The 17,821-nt window shown below is 39.6% G+C and overlaps 1 protein-coding gene across 1 annotated transcript in view; it reads left to right on the forward strand.

The window, feature by feature from the left end:
• LOC124721591 (PC4 and SFRS1-interacting protein-like) overlaps positions 1-11,869 on the forward strand; it is a 28,762-nt gene extending 16,893 nt beyond the window's left edge. The window contains exon 3 of the mRNA XM_047246641.1: positions 10,147-11,869. Coding sequence (XP_047102597.1) covers positions 10,147-10,641 — 495 coding nt within the window. The 3' untranslated portion in view covers positions 10,642-11,869. The remainder of the gene's footprint in view (positions 1-10,146) is intronic.
• The last annotated feature ends 5,952 nt before the right edge of the window (positions 11,870-17,821 follow it).

The raw sequence follows: 17,821 nt of genomic DNA on the forward strand, positions 1-17,821 counted from the left end.
CTTTCTTCTTCTCATGATACAGCCCCTGGCCCAGACTACATTCATAACCAACTGCTTCAACATCTCAACATCTTCTCCAGTTGTTTAACCGTATCTGGCTCCAGGATGACTTCCCTTCTCAGTGGAGGGATAGCATCGTGGTTCCTGTCCTTAAGCCTGGTAAGAACCCCCTATTTGTTGACAGCTATCGGCCACTTAGTTTGACCAATGTTTTTTGCAAGTTACTTGAGCCCGTCGGCTCAATTGGGTCCTCGAATCTCGGGATCTATTGTCCCCTTACCAGTGTGGCTTCCGAGAGGAACGGTCTCCGATCGATCATTTACTTCGCTTGGAATCCGCAGTTCAGCAGGCTTTTTCCCAGTGCCGCCATTTGGTTGCAGTATTTTTTGACCTTTGCAAGGCCTATGACACGACCTGGCGCCATCACGTCTTTCTTACACTTCATCAGTGGGGTCTTCGGGGCCCACTCCTGATTTTTATCCGCCAGTTCCTGTTCCATCGCTCATTCAGTGTTCGGGTTGGTACTGTTTTTAGTTCTCCACGGACCCAGGAGACGGGCATCCCGCAGGGTTCTGTCTTGAGTGTACTTCTTTTCCTCATTGCTAATGATGGACTTGTGGCCTCTGTTGGTCCTTTTGTCACCCCTGCGCTGTATGTGGATGATTTCTGCATTTGGGTTAGTTCCTCTTCGATGGCCTCTGCAGAGCGGCAGCTCCAGGGAGTTATATGGTGTGCCTCTGCATGGACACTCTCACACAGGCTTGTTCTCTTCTTTAAAATCATGGGTGGTCCACGTGGGATGTTTTCGTAAATTCAATGTCCTTCACTTCCTTGCCCACTCCTCTTGGGGTGCGGACCGCTCCCTCCTTCTCTGTCTTTATCGTGCTTTAGTTCTGTCTCACTTGGACTATGGTTCTCAAGTTTATGGTTTGGCTGCTCCTTCCACACTGCACGTGCTGGATCCAGCCCACCATCGTGGTAATCGTTTGGCCACCGGTGCCTGCCTTCCCTACTAGCCCTGTTGATAGTCTCCTGGTTGAAGCTGGGATCCCCCCCCCCCCCCCTTTCTGTTCAGTGGTCCCAGCTTCTGGTGTCTTATGCACTCACTCTCCGTTCCTCTCCCACTCACCCTTCCTATTCTATCCTGTTCCAAGACCATGGATGTCGCCCACCTGATTCCTGCTCTTGGACGGGTTTACCGGTTGGGCTCTGCCTTGCGTCTCTTTGACATGATTGCTGTTGTTTTTTACACTGGTGGCTCTAAATCTGCTGATCATGTGGGATATGCTTTAATGTCCTCTGTTGGAACGGAAAATCATCTGCTGCCACCTACATGTGGGGTGTTTACTGCGAAATTGATGGCAATTCCCCAGGCCCTTACCTTTATTAAACAGTCCCAACACAACCGCATTTCGTTATGTACGGATTCAATGAGTGGCCTTTTGGCTATTGACTGGTGTGTTTCGCACCATCCCTTGGTCTCTGCCATCCATGACCATCTCGCTGATATTCACTGTGCTGCTTGTTTCATTGACTTCCTTTGGGTCCCTGGCCATGTGGATATCCCGGGTAATGAGCTCGCTGACCGTTTGGCTGGGGGAGCAGTCACTTACCCCCCGTTTTCTGTAACCCCTCCTGCAGCAGATTTACGATTTCACATAAAATCCCACTTCGCACAATCATGGGCCAACTCTTGGGAGGCTACTTCCCTGTATAATAAACTTCGTGCGATTAAGGTGACACCAGGCCCGTGGCATTCTTCCTTTCGCCTCTCCCGAAAGGACTCTACCACGCTGTGTCGTCTCCGTATTGGCCATACCAGGTTGACCCATGGTTTTCTTTTGCGCTATGAGCCACCCCCACTTTGTGGTTGTGGAGCCTTCCAGTCAGTAGCTCACATTTTGGTTGACTGCCCCCTTCTTTTGCCTCTGTGTGCTAAGTACAGACTCCCCTGCACTTTTACCTTTGATGTTGGCTGACGATTCCCGGATGGTCGACCTGGTTCTCGGTTTCCTCTGGGAAAGTGGTTTTTATTCTCATTTCTAAGGTTTTTAATCTCTCTCTGGTGTTGGGGCAAGGCGGTGAGTGTTGAGGTGTCTCCCACTGTAAGCCGTGTTTGGAGATTCCCGACTCCCCTCCCTGGCCGAGATCCTCTTGTCTTCCCATTTTACTCTGTTTTTATCATTTTTAAGGGTTCGTTAGTCTCCTTTTCCGATACGCACTTCTCCATTTTAGCAGTTGCACCTTTAAGTCGCAGGTGGTCTTGCCTCTGCTGCTTCCGAGGTGGGATGTTTCCTGCCTTTAGAATAGCGTTGGGTTCGCTCTCTTGCTGACTTACCTCATTTTGTTTTTACCATTGACAACATGACTACCCTTTTATATTTTTTAGCCTTTTCCCTTTTATCGTTCTGACTTTTCTGAGATGTCACACTATCGGAATGGAACACATTTGAAACAAGGGACTGATGACCTTACTGTTTCGTCCTTTCAACCCCAACCACAACAACAATAACAGAATTATGACTTTTGAAACAAGGTGGCGTGACCTGGAAATTGCAACCCCACATCTGGCAGTCTATCTTCAGACCCAACTTCAGGTCTTAATAACTTTGGAACTATTCCACACAGTCCAGTGAAATTTTTACAACCCAGTAACATCCATTTAGAGAACGCACTCCATAAATCAAAACACCAACAACATATTTCTGAGAGAAAATAAAAAAATTCAAAAATGTGATTAAAAAATGTAATACATTAAAAGGTACATACTGTAGGTGCCCTCTGTGCTAAATATAATTCACTCAAAAAGGGTATAAATTTTTTTGTGGTAAGCTTAATGTGGCCTAAACACACACACAACTCATCAGGCCCATATTAGTCACAAAAACTGAGTTAAATGCACACAAAAATACAAAAATTTGAAAAATTATGTGAAAAATGTGTATTTTCAAAGTGTGTTAGCACAAAAGGGACAAGTGGTAACCCAGCCAAATTTCACACACTGCATAAGTAGACCATAATGATATATATATCAAAATTTCAGCATGTTATTGCAAGACATTTGTGTACAATGGAAGTTGACAGATGTATTTGGTGATGTGGCCATTGTTCCACAACACAATTTTGTAAAAACATATCATAAACTGTTCTGCCTCTTCTTATCCTCTCCCACAGCTGTTTATTCACTAAGTAACAGTATATAGACAGATTAACACAACTTGTCATTAATGTTTACTGCACCTAAAATGCTAAAAACCAGTCGATTGTGCTTCGAACAGAAGTTCTCCCACACTTCAGCTACTGTACTCTGTACATTGAGTGGCAAATTGTACTGTCTTCCTGACACTGTGGTAGGAACTGGAACTGTCATAAGAATACCGGGTGATCAAAAAGTCTGTATAAATTTGAAAACTGAATAAATCATGAAATTATGTAGAGACAGAGGTACAAATTGACATACATGCTTGGAATGACATGTGGTTTTATTAGAACAAAAAAGAAAAAAAATACAAAAGTTCACAAAATGTCCGACAGATGGCACTTCATCTGATCAGAATAGCAATAATTACATAACAAAGTAAGACAAAGCGAAGATGATATCCTCAATATTTCCACCATCATTCCTCAACAATAGCTGTAGTTGAGGAATAATGTTGTGAACAGCACTGTAAAGCATGTCCGGAGTTATGGTGAGGCATTGTCGTCGGATGTTGTCTTTCAGCATCCCTAGAGATGTCGGTCGATCGCAATACACTTGAGACTTCAAGTAACCCCAAAGCCAATAATTGCACGGACTGAGGTCTGGGGACCTGGGAGGCCAAGCATGACGAAAGTGGCGGCTGAGCACACGATCACCACCAAACGACGCGCACACGAGATCTTTCACGCGTCTAGCAATTTTTTTTTGTTCTAGTAAAACCCCATGTCATTCCAAGCAAGTGTGTCAATTTTTACCTCTCTATCTACATTATTCCGCGATTTATTAAGGTTTCAAATTTATACTGACTCTCTGATCACCCAGTATGTTCAAAAGGAATCCAACACCTGTCTGCCAAACGTGGCCAATGAAATGATGTTGCTGGTCCTGCTGGTGCCATGAAGTTCACAAATACATCACCTTCTGCTTCACAGCACTCTGCAACACATCCTAAGTACCATTTGTCATCAAAAACAGCAATAACATAGTAACCTGGTTGTATGTTGCTGCTTCTGCTTCTGAATCCTTAGTCAGACACACTGTGAAGACACATGTGCATGAACCTATAGTTATAACCAAACAGTCTGCTCAGCTGCACATTGTCGGAGTCCGCTGGAGAGAAGTGATGATGTGTGTGCCCCTTGCACTTACAGGCACAACCCATTTTGGCCAAAGATTGAAAAAAGATGATAAACCTACTTTGGTATCGGGATACTTTTCCTTGAATTCTACATATAGTTCTGATATGTTGCATAGCAACAGTCTTTTTTGCATATGTACACATACATTTCCCATTTTCATCATTGCATAGTCCCTTTTTTTTTTTTTTTTTTTTCCAGGCGTTAATCGGCTGTAGTCATTATTTTCATAAAACTCAGACACTAGCACCTTTATTTCTGAGCTCAACTGCTTACCCTGAGCCTGCTGAAGTTGTGGAAGCACTCCTTGGGTTGCTTTTATTTTCCTAGCTTGCTTTATCATATATGTAGAAACATTGAATTCCTTTGCAGTGTAGTCAGTAGACCAGCTGGAAGGTGCAAGGGTAAGATAGCTACTTTTTCTGGCGTGTGGAAATGGCACTTTTTTCTTTTTTTTTTCAAATCGTGCACAATTTTGTCCAAACCAGAGCATATTTTGCATGATTTCTGTTCCTTTGGAGCAGATAGTTCTTCCTCTTCCACCATTAGTGTGTCAGCTATTTTGTGTTTTAATTCTATTTGAGCTTCTTGTAGTTTTCTTCTACCGTAGCTGGGCCTGTCTCTTTTCCCAACTTTGTGTGTCTTGATGGGAGACAAACCAAGAACAGTCACTGAAATATTTAATTGCTCATCCGCTGTGGTTGTAGGTGGCTTATACTCTTAGTCACTGTCATGTAAATTATCAGATTATTCATTTTTTAGCAGTGTAACACACCTGGACCATAACTTTTGTCCTGGTTTCATGTTAAGTCCCATGCACTGATTCACTTTCAATACTGATTTTATATCAATTTCTCTGAGGCTACACTTCACTGTTGTCTTATGAATCCTAAATTGATCAAAACAACTTCTTTGTAGGAAAGAATACTTATCCAGGAACACTTTCATATGTTGATAACAAACACTTAAGTTTCCTGGAACTGTACTACTTGTGCCCACAGGGTGTATCCCGGATCTCCATAGCAACAAATCTTGGTCCGATTCATCCAGATCATACAGTACAAAGCAAAAGCCACATTTTGTTCTGTATGTTGTTTTATGACATTCAGATGCTTGTGCTCTACCAATACTGCAACTTGTTTGAACAAAAGCACCACTAGTACACTCTTCTGCCTCCATACTGACTTTCCACAAGAACTAGAATCTTAGAAGCATGAGTAACCTGCAATTGTTGCTTGTTTCCTTTGTTGTTCCTGCCTAACAATGACTCATTCTGTCCCTGAAAACTGTCATTGTTCAACTTTCTGTTGCCTAATGGTTCCCAACAATTTCTGCAGCTTTATCTGAAACAAGCTGTCTGCATCATCGCTATTACTTGCTAAATCGTGTTAAAAGAAACTTAACCAAATACATCTCTGTCAACTTTTCTTGTACACAAATGCCTTGCAATAACAAGTTGAAATTTTGCCATATATTATATTATGGTCTACTTATGCAGTGTTTGAAATTTGGCTTGGATATTACTTGTCCCTTTTGTGCTACCACACTTAGAAAATCCATGTTTTTCTGGTAATTTTTCCAATTTTTGTATTTTCGTGTGCACGTAACTCTGTGTGACTGACATCATGTAACTCTGTTTGTGTGACTGACATGGGCATGATGAATTCTGTGTGTGTTTAGGCCACATTAAACTTACCACAAAAAAATTTATACCCTTTTTGAGTGAATTATATTTGGCATAGAGGGCACCTACAATATGTACCTTTTAACGTATTACATTTTTTTAATCACATTTTGGATTTTTTTTTATTTTCCCTCAGAAATATATTGTTGGTGTTTTTATTCATAGAGTGTGTTCTCTAAGTGGATGTTACTGGCCTGTAAATATTTCACTGTGAGGAGTAGTTCCAAAGTTATTAAGACCTGAAGTTGGGTCTGAAGATAGATTGCCAGATGCGGGTTGCAATTTCTGGGTCACACCACCTTCTTTCACAAGCCATAGTTCTGGAACTAATTGGCAGGGGAACTTAAAATTTTGTACATGAGTGTTCCACACTTGGTAGCATTGGTGTACTAAATTTCAGCCAAGTCTGAGACTATCAGCTGGAACATTTTCTCAAATTGGTTGAACTGACATGGAATGACCCATTAGCAGGACACTTCTAGGATTCATGGAGGCGCCACTGACTCCAGACTGATTCTACCTAGTGAATTAAAAATGAGGGCTGATAGGCTTGCCAGGCTGGATGTGGTTCTCATGCAATTTCCCACATCCGACTAGGTGACTACTGGACTTGTATTCACATCGTGCCACATTCACACGGGATAACACTAGATGCAGACAGATAAGTACACAAATTGTGTCTGGGGGAGGGTGAAGGGGTGGCAACAGGAAGAGCATGTGGCCACTCTATCACTAAAATTGCCAAATTTGATAATTAACAAGCTAACCTTGTGATGATACAGCATGAAGACCCATAAATAGAAAGAAATATTCGTAAGAAATGAACAAGGAGAGTTAAGGCAACATATTGTCGTTAAAAGTTTAGTTTTGGGGCCAGTGTTAATTATTAATAAGTATTATGGTTACTTTCTCAGATTTAATTGAGGCTGACACACTGCATAGAGAAAATAAGAGGAAAAATACTTCATACTGTGGAACCTATTACATTCTTGGGTGGGGTACTGGTAAAGCAGTTTTCTCTGTTGGGTCAACAAATTAGTAACAGATTCAGTGCCAGATGTAGCAAAATTGTTTTCTAATAAACAGATTTCCAGCAAAATTAGTCATCTTTCTACATCTGAACAGAATTTTGCATGCAACTGTAGATTTGTCAGTATCACTAAGTAACTCTGAATGTTGGGGGATGGTTACTGCAATTTTTATCAGTTGGGAAGATAAATCATTATTTCCTGTTTGGTTGTTCAGTTCTGGGGCAATGTAGCAAGAATAAAGACACTATTAACAGGAAGTTGTGCTGATGCACAACTTATAGTAGTATATGAAATAAATCACATGTTGTCAGCAGAATAATGACTCATTGAAATACTGAGTGAAATTACTGCCAAATAGTGTAACATTTAAGATCCACATAAGAAGATATATATACCCTGAAACTCCCTGAGAAAACAGTTATTTTTCTAGATCATTGCTGATTAAACTGTTGTACTGGATGAGCTACTGTGATACTGGTATATTCTGAGAGAATCAGGTTCAGGCTTTACTAATAAGGGCAACATTAATAAAATATTTTAATGTTAAGAAACTTCCTGGCAGATTAAAGCTGTGTGCCAGACCGAAACTCGAACTTGGGACCTTTGCCTTTTGCGGGCAAGTGCTCTACCATCTGAGCTACCCAAGCACGACTCGCAACCTGTCCTCACAGCTTTAACTCCACCAGTACCTCATCTCCTACCTTCCAAACTTCACAGAAGTGCTCCTGTTGTCAAGTTCTTGCTGGTAAAGGGGGAAAAGATGAGATTATTGTGATCTGTGGATAAAGTAAACACGTTTCTCGTATTGGAATAAATGAATAAGTGAAGGGTTCGATAACTTCATGTTTAACAGGTGGCTGTGACTGTTGTAACAAATAACATAAAGACAGTAGCATGTTTATGGCTAGCAAGGAGGTGTTAAACTTACAAATAAACTGAAATTCAGAATAAGTAAGTGATACAAAAGATAATACACTGATGTGCAAAACTTGAGGACAAAAGTAACTTTTGCATGATGTCACTGTCAAGTAACATAGCTTAATGAAACTTGGACCATATGTAGAAAGAAATACTGCAGTAAAGTACAGATGGTAACCGGAGGAAGTATGTAATGAGATGGACAGAAATGACACTCTTATTCAAAGACAGCAATTACACTGAAATCACTGCAATTTGTGATTGTTCATGGATAGTTGAACAGGTGGGATACAGTGCGTAATAGGGTGCATGATCGCCGTGTGCACCAATGTTTGCCACCAGGTTGGTAAGGAGTTCTTGTGGTCAGGTGTTCCATTCCTTCTCAAGCATGGCTGACAAATGCTGGATGGTCATTTGTGCATCTTCTGCAATATGTCTCGGGGAACGGGCTGGCCAGTCTATTTGCAATATATCCCCTCTTTCCAAGAGGTCCTCCACCTGTGCTGTTTGAACAGTCTTGCTTTTTCATCCATAAAACAGAAGTTGGGGTGGAATGCACCCCTGAAAAGCTGCACATGGGGAGGGAGTACAGTGTCTAAATAATGTTGATCAGTGACTATACGTTTTCAAAGATATGGAGGTCATTATGCCAGTGACCATATTCAACAATGTTCCTGGGTGCATTACGTATTCTCACCTCTCGCTGTACACGGGTGTGTCCAGACTCATACTCAGCCTGAATCTGCTCTCATCTGAGGAAGCCCCATGACCCCACTCCTCCTCAGTTCAATCCCTATGTTCTTGGCACCATTGCAAACGGTGCACCAATGTACTGCTGGTCATTGGGCAAAGAGCCTACTCCCATGCAGTCACCATGCCAATGTGGAGTGAGATATTGCATATCTTATAGTCCTGTTGAATGCTGTTGCAGTCGAACCTGCTGTTTGGTGTGGTTTCCTTTCTGGACTGGTTCTGAGTGCTACCTGTGCATGTGAAACAGTGATGCGAGTAGTACCATACTCTGTGGGCTACACTTGTCAGACTTGATCCTCATTCTAGTTTTCCGACAACTCTTTCCTGTGTGAAGTCATCCAGATGTCTTTGGGCCATGTTGTAATGAAGGACACCACCACAATTCAACATAACTGCTCACTGATTGACACACACTGTCTTCTCCCATTCCTAGGTTGTGAGGCCAGCCCCATTTGGTGAAATAGTCACACTGACCTCATGCCATGTGACACCTAGCTTTCTGTGCATAACTGGGAGATCTGTGACAACGTGCTCCCACACTTTTTCATTTCCACAGAGTTGTTAATACATTTTGGTACTTTATCTATCTTGTCCTTAAGTTTTGCTGAGCAGTGTAGTAACGGGACACAATTTGTGATTTAGTGAAGACATGCCATCATTTTATGGAGGAGGCCAATCGGATATGAATGTAATTTATTATTAGTACTATTGTTACTTTTTGGGTGACAGGAGGGGGCAGTGAAGTAAGTGAATTAGCAATTGAAGCAGTTGTCATTGTAACAGAAATACATCTTGTTGGAATACATAGTTACATAATGTAGTTTGTAGTTTCATAATGTTTGAGATTTTGATAAAACTGTTGCAGAATCTGTGTCAAAAGACAACTAAGACCCTACTTCTAATAGGCTATAACTTTAACTTGTGGGAAGTGAGCTTTAGCTTTGATTCTTGTATCACTGGCAGATTTTTCTTTCTGCTTATAAATTCACACTAAACTAAAACCTGTTTTAAAAATCAGTAAAGTGATAGTTGTGTGTTGAGTTCTGTTGATATATAGTTTAGTTTTCTGGGGAAATATATTGGTGACAGAAAATGTTTGCTGTGTGTGCAGTGACAGAAAATGTTCGCTGTGTGTGCATGAGATTTGTTGGTTTATTATCAGTGCTAGGGAAAATTTTTTAAGTTCTGCAGTGCAAGATTTGTCATGATTCCTCGTGCTTCCAACATTTTGTTTTGTCTTTGGCCTCTGTTGTGGATTGTAACTAAATTTTTGTTGACATTGAAAGATTTAAAATAGAGCCCTGAATTAGATGGAAGTTGGCTACACTGAATGTTTAATTTTTGTAAAATAGCTTTACCATTGTCATTTAAATTATGTCTCAATTGGATACATGTTAAATTATTGTTCTCTCTCTTTCTCACTAGGGACGGAAACGACGTACTAGAGAGCAACATGATTTTACGAGTTTTGAAAGAGGTGATCAAGTGTTTGCGAAGGTGAGAGGTTACCCACCGTGGCCAGCTGTAGTGACTGCTCTTGCCAATGAAACTGGAAAGAAGAAAAAGTATCATGTAACATTCTATGCTAGTGATCAAAGAGGTGTCTGCTCTGCTGAACATATTTTTCCATATGAACTTTACAAAAGTCAATATGGCTCACCTCATAAGAAAAATTTTGCATTCAATATGGCTCTGGGCCTTATCAGAAAAGCTGCTGGAGCTAATGCAAGTAATGGCACTGGTACAAAAAACAGATCTGCTAAGCATCAGAAAAATGAGCCTTCAAATGGTGATTTATCAGATAATGATTCTCCACTTGGAGATGAACATAATGACGAGAGTACAGAGGAAGAACCTCCAGATGATAAGCTTGATCGTGAAAAATCTGAGGATACAGATGATGATGCTGAGGACAAATAATTTGTGTGTTTATCTCAGTATGATGGATATCAGGAAATGTTGACAAACAATGCAGATTGTAAGACAGTTACAAAGTCATCTGCCAAAAGAATGAGTCAGTGTCTTGTGGTGACACTGAAATGTTATGTTTCGTACCATTTTTAATGACTTCTTTATCATTGTAAGAATCATAATCATTTTCTGTAGTTAGTCTTCTGGAGGTCAAATATTTCATTTATTTTAAGTTGTCCCAATTTTTTATGCTTCTCAGTTATTCCTAATCTCAGTTATATTTAACCTGTTTCAGCAGCATGTTTCTTAATTGTATTCCTGCACATAGTTTTCAGAGAATTGAACATTTCATGTGATTTTTAGCTGTCCAGTTTTCCATAGTGTGTGACTATAATCTATTTCATGTGAATTTAAGTTATACTTTTTTATTCTTTTCAGCAATTTTTTTAATGTTGCAGTTACATTTTTAAAAAGGTCTCAGCAACATGTTCTTTACTTTTGTTCACACATGTGCTTTGTGAGGATCAAACATTTTATGATTTTTAGTTGTCCAATCATAACTGGCTTGTGAAGATACAGTACTTCATGTGATTTTATTTGCCCAATTTTCAATGTTTTTCAGTTATTTGTAATGTCTCAGTTTTATTTAAAAAAGTTTTATTTAAAAAAAATTGTTTCCTTAAGATGTCTCAATTTTATTTGTGCATGTAGTTTGTGAGGATGAAACATTTTATATGATTTTAGATGTCTAGTTGTCAGTGCTTTCTGTTTTTAGTTTCCTACATGTTTCAGTTAACATTACAGATGTTTAAACTGTGTGTATCTTAATTTTATTCAAGCATGCTTTGAATAGCTTCAAATTTAAGAGAGAGAAAAGAAACTGTAATGTTGTCACTTTTCAGTACTTTATATTTCTGTTTCAAAGAATGTCTGAGAAGATTATACAAATATGTGTTTGTCATATGCTCAAAGGCAAATATATTCATGTAAAAACTAGATGTCAATAGAGATAAAATGTGTTTGTTTTTGTGTTGATGTACAGGTGCTTGTTAAAGAGACAAAAGTCCCTAAATTAACATTATGTGGCGACATTTGTATTGAGTTGTTAAGCAAAGCTAGATGTACCATTCCACAAAACAACAGGTAACAATATTGATTGTATGTTTATTACGAAAGTACCTGTATATTGCTGCTAAAGTTGTACATGAAGCCAATAAATATTTTTTTTAATAAAAAAGTATTCTGTTATTCATGGCTGTAAGTTTCAGCAATTAGTAAATATTTTTCAGAATTAAATTCAGTTGTTGGTTGCAAATATATTTTCATTAGGCCCCACCAGTTTTGAAAAATTAATTTGTTATCTTCAGAGGCTTAGTATTGGTTTAGCAGATGTCAATATCTTCTTTGTAGAAGCATAATAGCATGATATGTCCATAAATGTACATATTGTCATATTGTATGTGATAATTGTAAACACAGATTGATAATTTACAGTATCTGAGTGATATCTATGTATACTAGCACGACAGCTTGACATACACACAGATGTGATTCAGTAACTGTAAATTGTCAATCTGTGTTTACAATAATCACATGTACATGTCTGGACGTACCATGGCATTATGTTTATATGAAGAAGATATTGACATCTGCTGAACCAATACTAAGCCGTGCATGGATGATGTGTTAAGTAAGGGTAATTGTTAGTGATCCACTGGGCAACAGTTAGAGAATCTAACTAGCCTGTGTGTTTTTATTTTATTTAAGAAGACATAACTACTGCTTCTTGGATGTTCCAAATGTGTGTTGTTGGCCACTTGTGTACAGCATGGGGTTAGTTTTAGTTGGAACCTTCTGTCTGTACAGCCTCATTTGGAGGAATAACTAACTTAAGAAAAACCTGTGTTTACTAGTCAGTATGTTTTCGAATATTGTTATAACAGTGCTGGATTTTAATCACTGAAAACTTAATAAGTGATGGATGAGAGAACCTCCTGTGAAAGTTGTAGAATGTTTTTACAGGAACTACATTAAACAGATGGTCTAGACTCCTAAGACCCATTGTCTTGGAGGATATTCATACAAAGACAGTTTAATGAGCACAACACATTCATAGCAACAATGGGCGCCAAAGTACTAATTGATAGAATAACTAAACAGATAAATTTCCATTGACAGTAAAGTGATAAGGAGAAGGTTATCAGACTATCAAGCAGGAGTGTAAAATCATCTGATTCAAGCAGTGAGCATCTAAAGGAATGGTGGATGAAGTTCAAACAAGTAGTTAACCAAGCTGTAGGAAAGTATATTCCTAGTGGTGTGATTAAAGATGGTCGACATTCCTCTTGGTACATAAAATTTAATAAGCTCCAGGGTAAGGCCAGGGCCATTTCTGGTCTCATCATCATTTCTTCAGTCTTCACACACTGCTCTCGCCCCAGGATTTATAATCCACTGCTAGTTTTGAAGATCTTTGTTGCAGCATATGAAGTATATGTTCTCTCCATTATCCTGTGTATTGGATTGGCTCTTGGTTTATCAGTTTCATCCATAATTCATCCCATGTTGCTTCGTTCTTGATTGTCTTCTCTAGTGTGGCCTTTCACAGATCTTAGAAATGTCATTTGTGATATTTCTTGTTGCCATAAATATTTATTTCAGAATGTCCAACTTTCTGACCCCCTGTACTGTATTTACCCAATTATAAGACAAAGGTTTTTGCTCAAATCTGTCATTCAAAAAATACAGGGTGGTCTTATATTCACAGATGAAGTGACTGCTGCTGAGGTCAACACTCCTACATTGTTTAATATAGTATATGGGAATTGTCTTGCATCTACAGACGAATGCTTCACTTCTGATGTCATGTGCAGATTCATTTTGAAGTACATTGGTAGGGCAGAGTGGGGCAAAGCAAACAATACTTGTGTACAAACATGCTCGAGATTTCCAGATACGCCAAAGCGGTAGATACAGTATCAGACAACCAGTGACATTGGACTTGTGCTGCACAAGCACAAGGCATATGAGAGAAACTACAAACTAGCCCCTGTAACAATTATTGCTCTGCACAAAATTTGACAATTTTGTGAAACACAGAAGGAAATAGCATTAAATTGTATTATCTTACAAACTCTTGTACTTGAACTGGTTCGCAATAACAGTTCCTGTACACGTATGGATAACATGTACAACCATTTATGCTGCTTTTTAAGCAAAGGTAACATTCAAAGCTGAAAACGTCCTTCAAAAAATATTAGCTATTTGATTCTGAACCCAAGTCAATATGCTCTTTATTTGCTTTAATAAACTGATTGTAATTATCTCGAGAATAAATTACAGGGGCAAGATCTATCGTGGAGATAGTACCAACAAATGTCACTACATTACAGGGCGAGTGGAAGTTTCAAGAATTGGACTGAATCGTGATTGCAATCTTTCATTTATGTATTAGTTGCTGTTGGTACATGTGACTGGCACTCTAGAGGATATTGCAGTCTGTGTTTCACAGTTGCTCAAGCACACCACTACAGAAGGCTTGGAGGGGCAGCAGTGTCACCAGCTTTGCTGCGAAGTTTATGTGCAGGGTCTGGAGTAGTGAGTGGGCAGAAATTACATCTTGTGCCAACCATGGGAGTCTGTGCTGTTTCCTTCAGCTTTTTACTGTTTAAACTGCAATTTGCCTGAATCCATTTGTATTTATTTATTCTTCATGATTACAGCCTTTTATCTGAAAAGTTAAGAGGCCATACAAGTCGCACTTCTGTGGATAGTAGTAAATTTATATCTAAACTATTTATTTCTGGTAATTTCTTTTAAATACTAAAACTACTTGTACTACTAAAATAAAATCCTTTATCGAGTTACACAAGTAGCAATACTATTATAATCACCACAGAATCTGTTCTCTGTTTGCTCATTTATCTTGGTGCATTTAACTTGTGAATGGTTCATTCTGCTTACTGGATCCACCATTATACTGCCCCAGTCAACAGCCGTTGTCTGCTGGATTCCTTGGGTGTCAGGCAGCATTTCCATGATAGCAAGCAATTCCACTCATCAGTGTTATGTCTTAGTCCACACTTCCATGATCATTTGCACCAACACGATGTAGAGTCTTGGGAAAACTATTTCGTTTCGGGGTTGCTGACATCAGTTATCTTCTCCATCTGCTAAGTATGTCATGTAGTCTGGATCGCAGCATGCTGGCTTATGGTCGAATGCCACATGAAGCCTTCCTGGAAACTGTGGCTGCAGTATCACCCAAGATGCGCCAGATCAACTTGCTCCTCGGTGGTGCTTTGGAATCCAAAACCCTTAATACCTGATGCCCATTACCTACTGCATCTTCATAGTGTGTGCAGTCCCACAGTGTGTGTTATCCTGTGCACACACTGCCACAGGCACAGCTATCATTCATCTGTCTTTTGATTTTTATAGATATGTAGCATACGAGCCGTGACCAAGTAATACAATGTACCAATCCACTTGATGGGTTTAAAAATCTCAGTTTTAATATCTCTGTGATGTTAGTGATAAATCCAAGGCACCAGCTCTCAAGTTCATGAAGTGGCACAATGAACAGAACATCTGCAAATTATACCAGACCACTTACAGTACTGCTGTCATGTAATTTCTGTAGTATGGGCTCCAGTGATACATTGCAAAACTGTGGTCCGCACACTGATCCCTGCTGACAGTCTTTTCTTATTATCTTTATTATTTTCTTTGCTGGGCCTGTGACAATAATCTCTCAGGCAGTTGAACAGCACTTCCGCATACTCCAAATCCCTAAGGCAAGCACAGAAAGACTGCCACCATAAGTTATCGAAAGCATCAGCAATATTGATCGTTATCACGAGATGGTATGTAGAATGAGCATCTCTTACTAACAAAATTGCCTTATTAATTGTGTCTTCAGTTGACTTCCTAATTTTAAACCCATACTATTGAGAACACATCCGGTGTAGCAGTCTGTGAACTTTTAATCTTTTGCATAATAGTTTTTCAAATAGCTTGCTGAGAACCTTCAAAACACAAACTGGTCTGTAGGATTTGGGTATCACTGGATACTTATCTACCCCCTTACTGATCACTGTCACTTCAGTGTTCTTCCATGGTGCAGGGAACCTGCAAGAGACACTCATTGTACAGTTTATGCAACTATCTAATTGGTCACATAGGGGTTCTATTACTCCGGCAGGGATCCCATCTGTTCCTGTGTAATTTCTTCTTGTGCGAAGGGGTACACAAGTTTATTGTTTTTATAGTCTTCCCATAACATTTTTTGTAACCTATGCTTATCATTCATCTCACCTTCTTCTCCATTGTCAGGAATTAGTGTTTCCATTAGCAGAGCAGCTGACTGATCCCCATTTTCTGTTAGCATCCCATCATTATTTTTGAGTGGGAATAAGGCTTGGTGATCATATTTTCTCACAGACTTTTTTATATGATACGTCCTAGTTTCTAAGTTGTTGTTTGTTGTTGTTGTCTTCAGTCCTGAGACTGGTTTGATGCAGCTCTCCATGCTACTCTATCCTGTGCAAGCTTCTTCATCTCCCAGTACCTGCTGCAGCCTACATCCTTCTGAATCTGCTTAGTGTATTCATCTCTTGGTCTTCCTCTATGATTTTTACCCTCCATGCTGCCCTACAATACTAAATTGGTGATCCATTTCTAAGTTAGCCTCCATGAATTTCTTCCATCATTCCATTTTTGTTTTCCACAACTCTTCCTTAAAACATTGTTTAACATTATATATATATATATATATATATATATATATATATATACAAACTCTTTCTTTGTGGGTCATATTCTGCTCTGGTATAGCTTCTTGGCTCTTCGTGCTCCACACCTTAATTTCTGCAGCATCTCAGTCCAGATGCAAGGTACTCCTTCACACTGACCTTTCTATTGCTCTATGTGTAGCCACTATAATTTCTTGCACCTTAACATCTACATTATCACCCAGCAATCGACTTCCCAGACACTGAAGCATCCTTCGTAGTTCTTCCCTGTTAGTGTTCTTGATGTATTTTGGCCTTATGTGCGCGTTTCCTGTGGTGTCTTGGTATTTCCCTTCCAGTGATGGTATGGTATATGATACTGTGGTCACTCAATGTCATTCCACTCTCAATCTTTCAGCATTTCACATGGCGTGCTGCTGTTGTATTTGCTAAAATGCTGTCAGTATGTGACGTTGCTCTGACTGTCCCTTCATAGGTTGGCAGATTAGGAGGTGCATTCAATACCTGTAGATTGAGTTCCCTGATGGCTTCGTCTAGCTGTCTACCACAGTCTATCAGTCAGGTGGCTATCCCACAAAACTGACTTCAAATTCGCATCAATGGAGTACACAAGAGGCTTAGTTTGTCCTAGGTGACTAATATCCATCAGTCTTAGCAGATACTTCTCTATCTTATCAATAAATTCAAAATACATGGCGACCAGGATGCAACTGTCCCTTCATGTTAACATTTCCACACAGATTAGTGTTCTGCACAATGCTATGATAGTTTTGCCACTGTTATGGCCTTGTTAAATGCTATTATTGATGCCATAGGATGGTGCCCTTGTGTGACTATCTGGGCAGCTGTTGGCATACTGGGGCTCTTTCTTTTACCCTCATGCAATATGTAGACATTTCTCATGGCATTAAGGTGTGTTACTCCATTGGGGATGATGGGAATATATATTCGACAATCGTGTCTGTAACCCCATAATATAATACCACGCATCATCACAAAGTGCTTCTAAAACATATCTAAGGAAAGGGATTAATTTCTTCTCACAGAAATCTGCTTCAATAAAGTCTCCAGTTTTCTCACTCCAGTTGGCAAATTGTCCACTTTGAGATGGACTGTATCTACGAAATCAGGTGTAGAAGAATCCATTTGTAATTGAAAGTGCAGTGACTTCAAAATTTGACAAATACTCAAAAGTTCTATTCATTTATGCAGGAAATGAACTGAGATAGGGGCCTGTGACGTACTTACGTGTTTTGTGCTGCAATGTTTTCAACACTCACCGTGATATTTGACAGGAACAACAAAGGGTGTGTCAGCTGGGGGTTCTATGTAGCCAATGATAGTGGCAGGCAGAGGATGTATTTGGCAGCAAGAGACTTTGTAAGATTCTCCAGTCATTATAGAAGCAAAAGCCAACATGTATTTGGAGAAAACAG

Source organism: Schistocerca piceifrons, chromosome X (genome assembly GCF_021461385.2).
Source record: "Schistocerca piceifrons isolate TAMUIC-IGC-003096 chromosome X, iqSchPice1.1, whole genome shotgun sequence".
NCBI classification, from domain to species: domain Eukaryota; kingdom Metazoa; phylum Arthropoda; class Insecta; order Orthoptera; family Acrididae; genus Schistocerca; species Schistocerca piceifrons.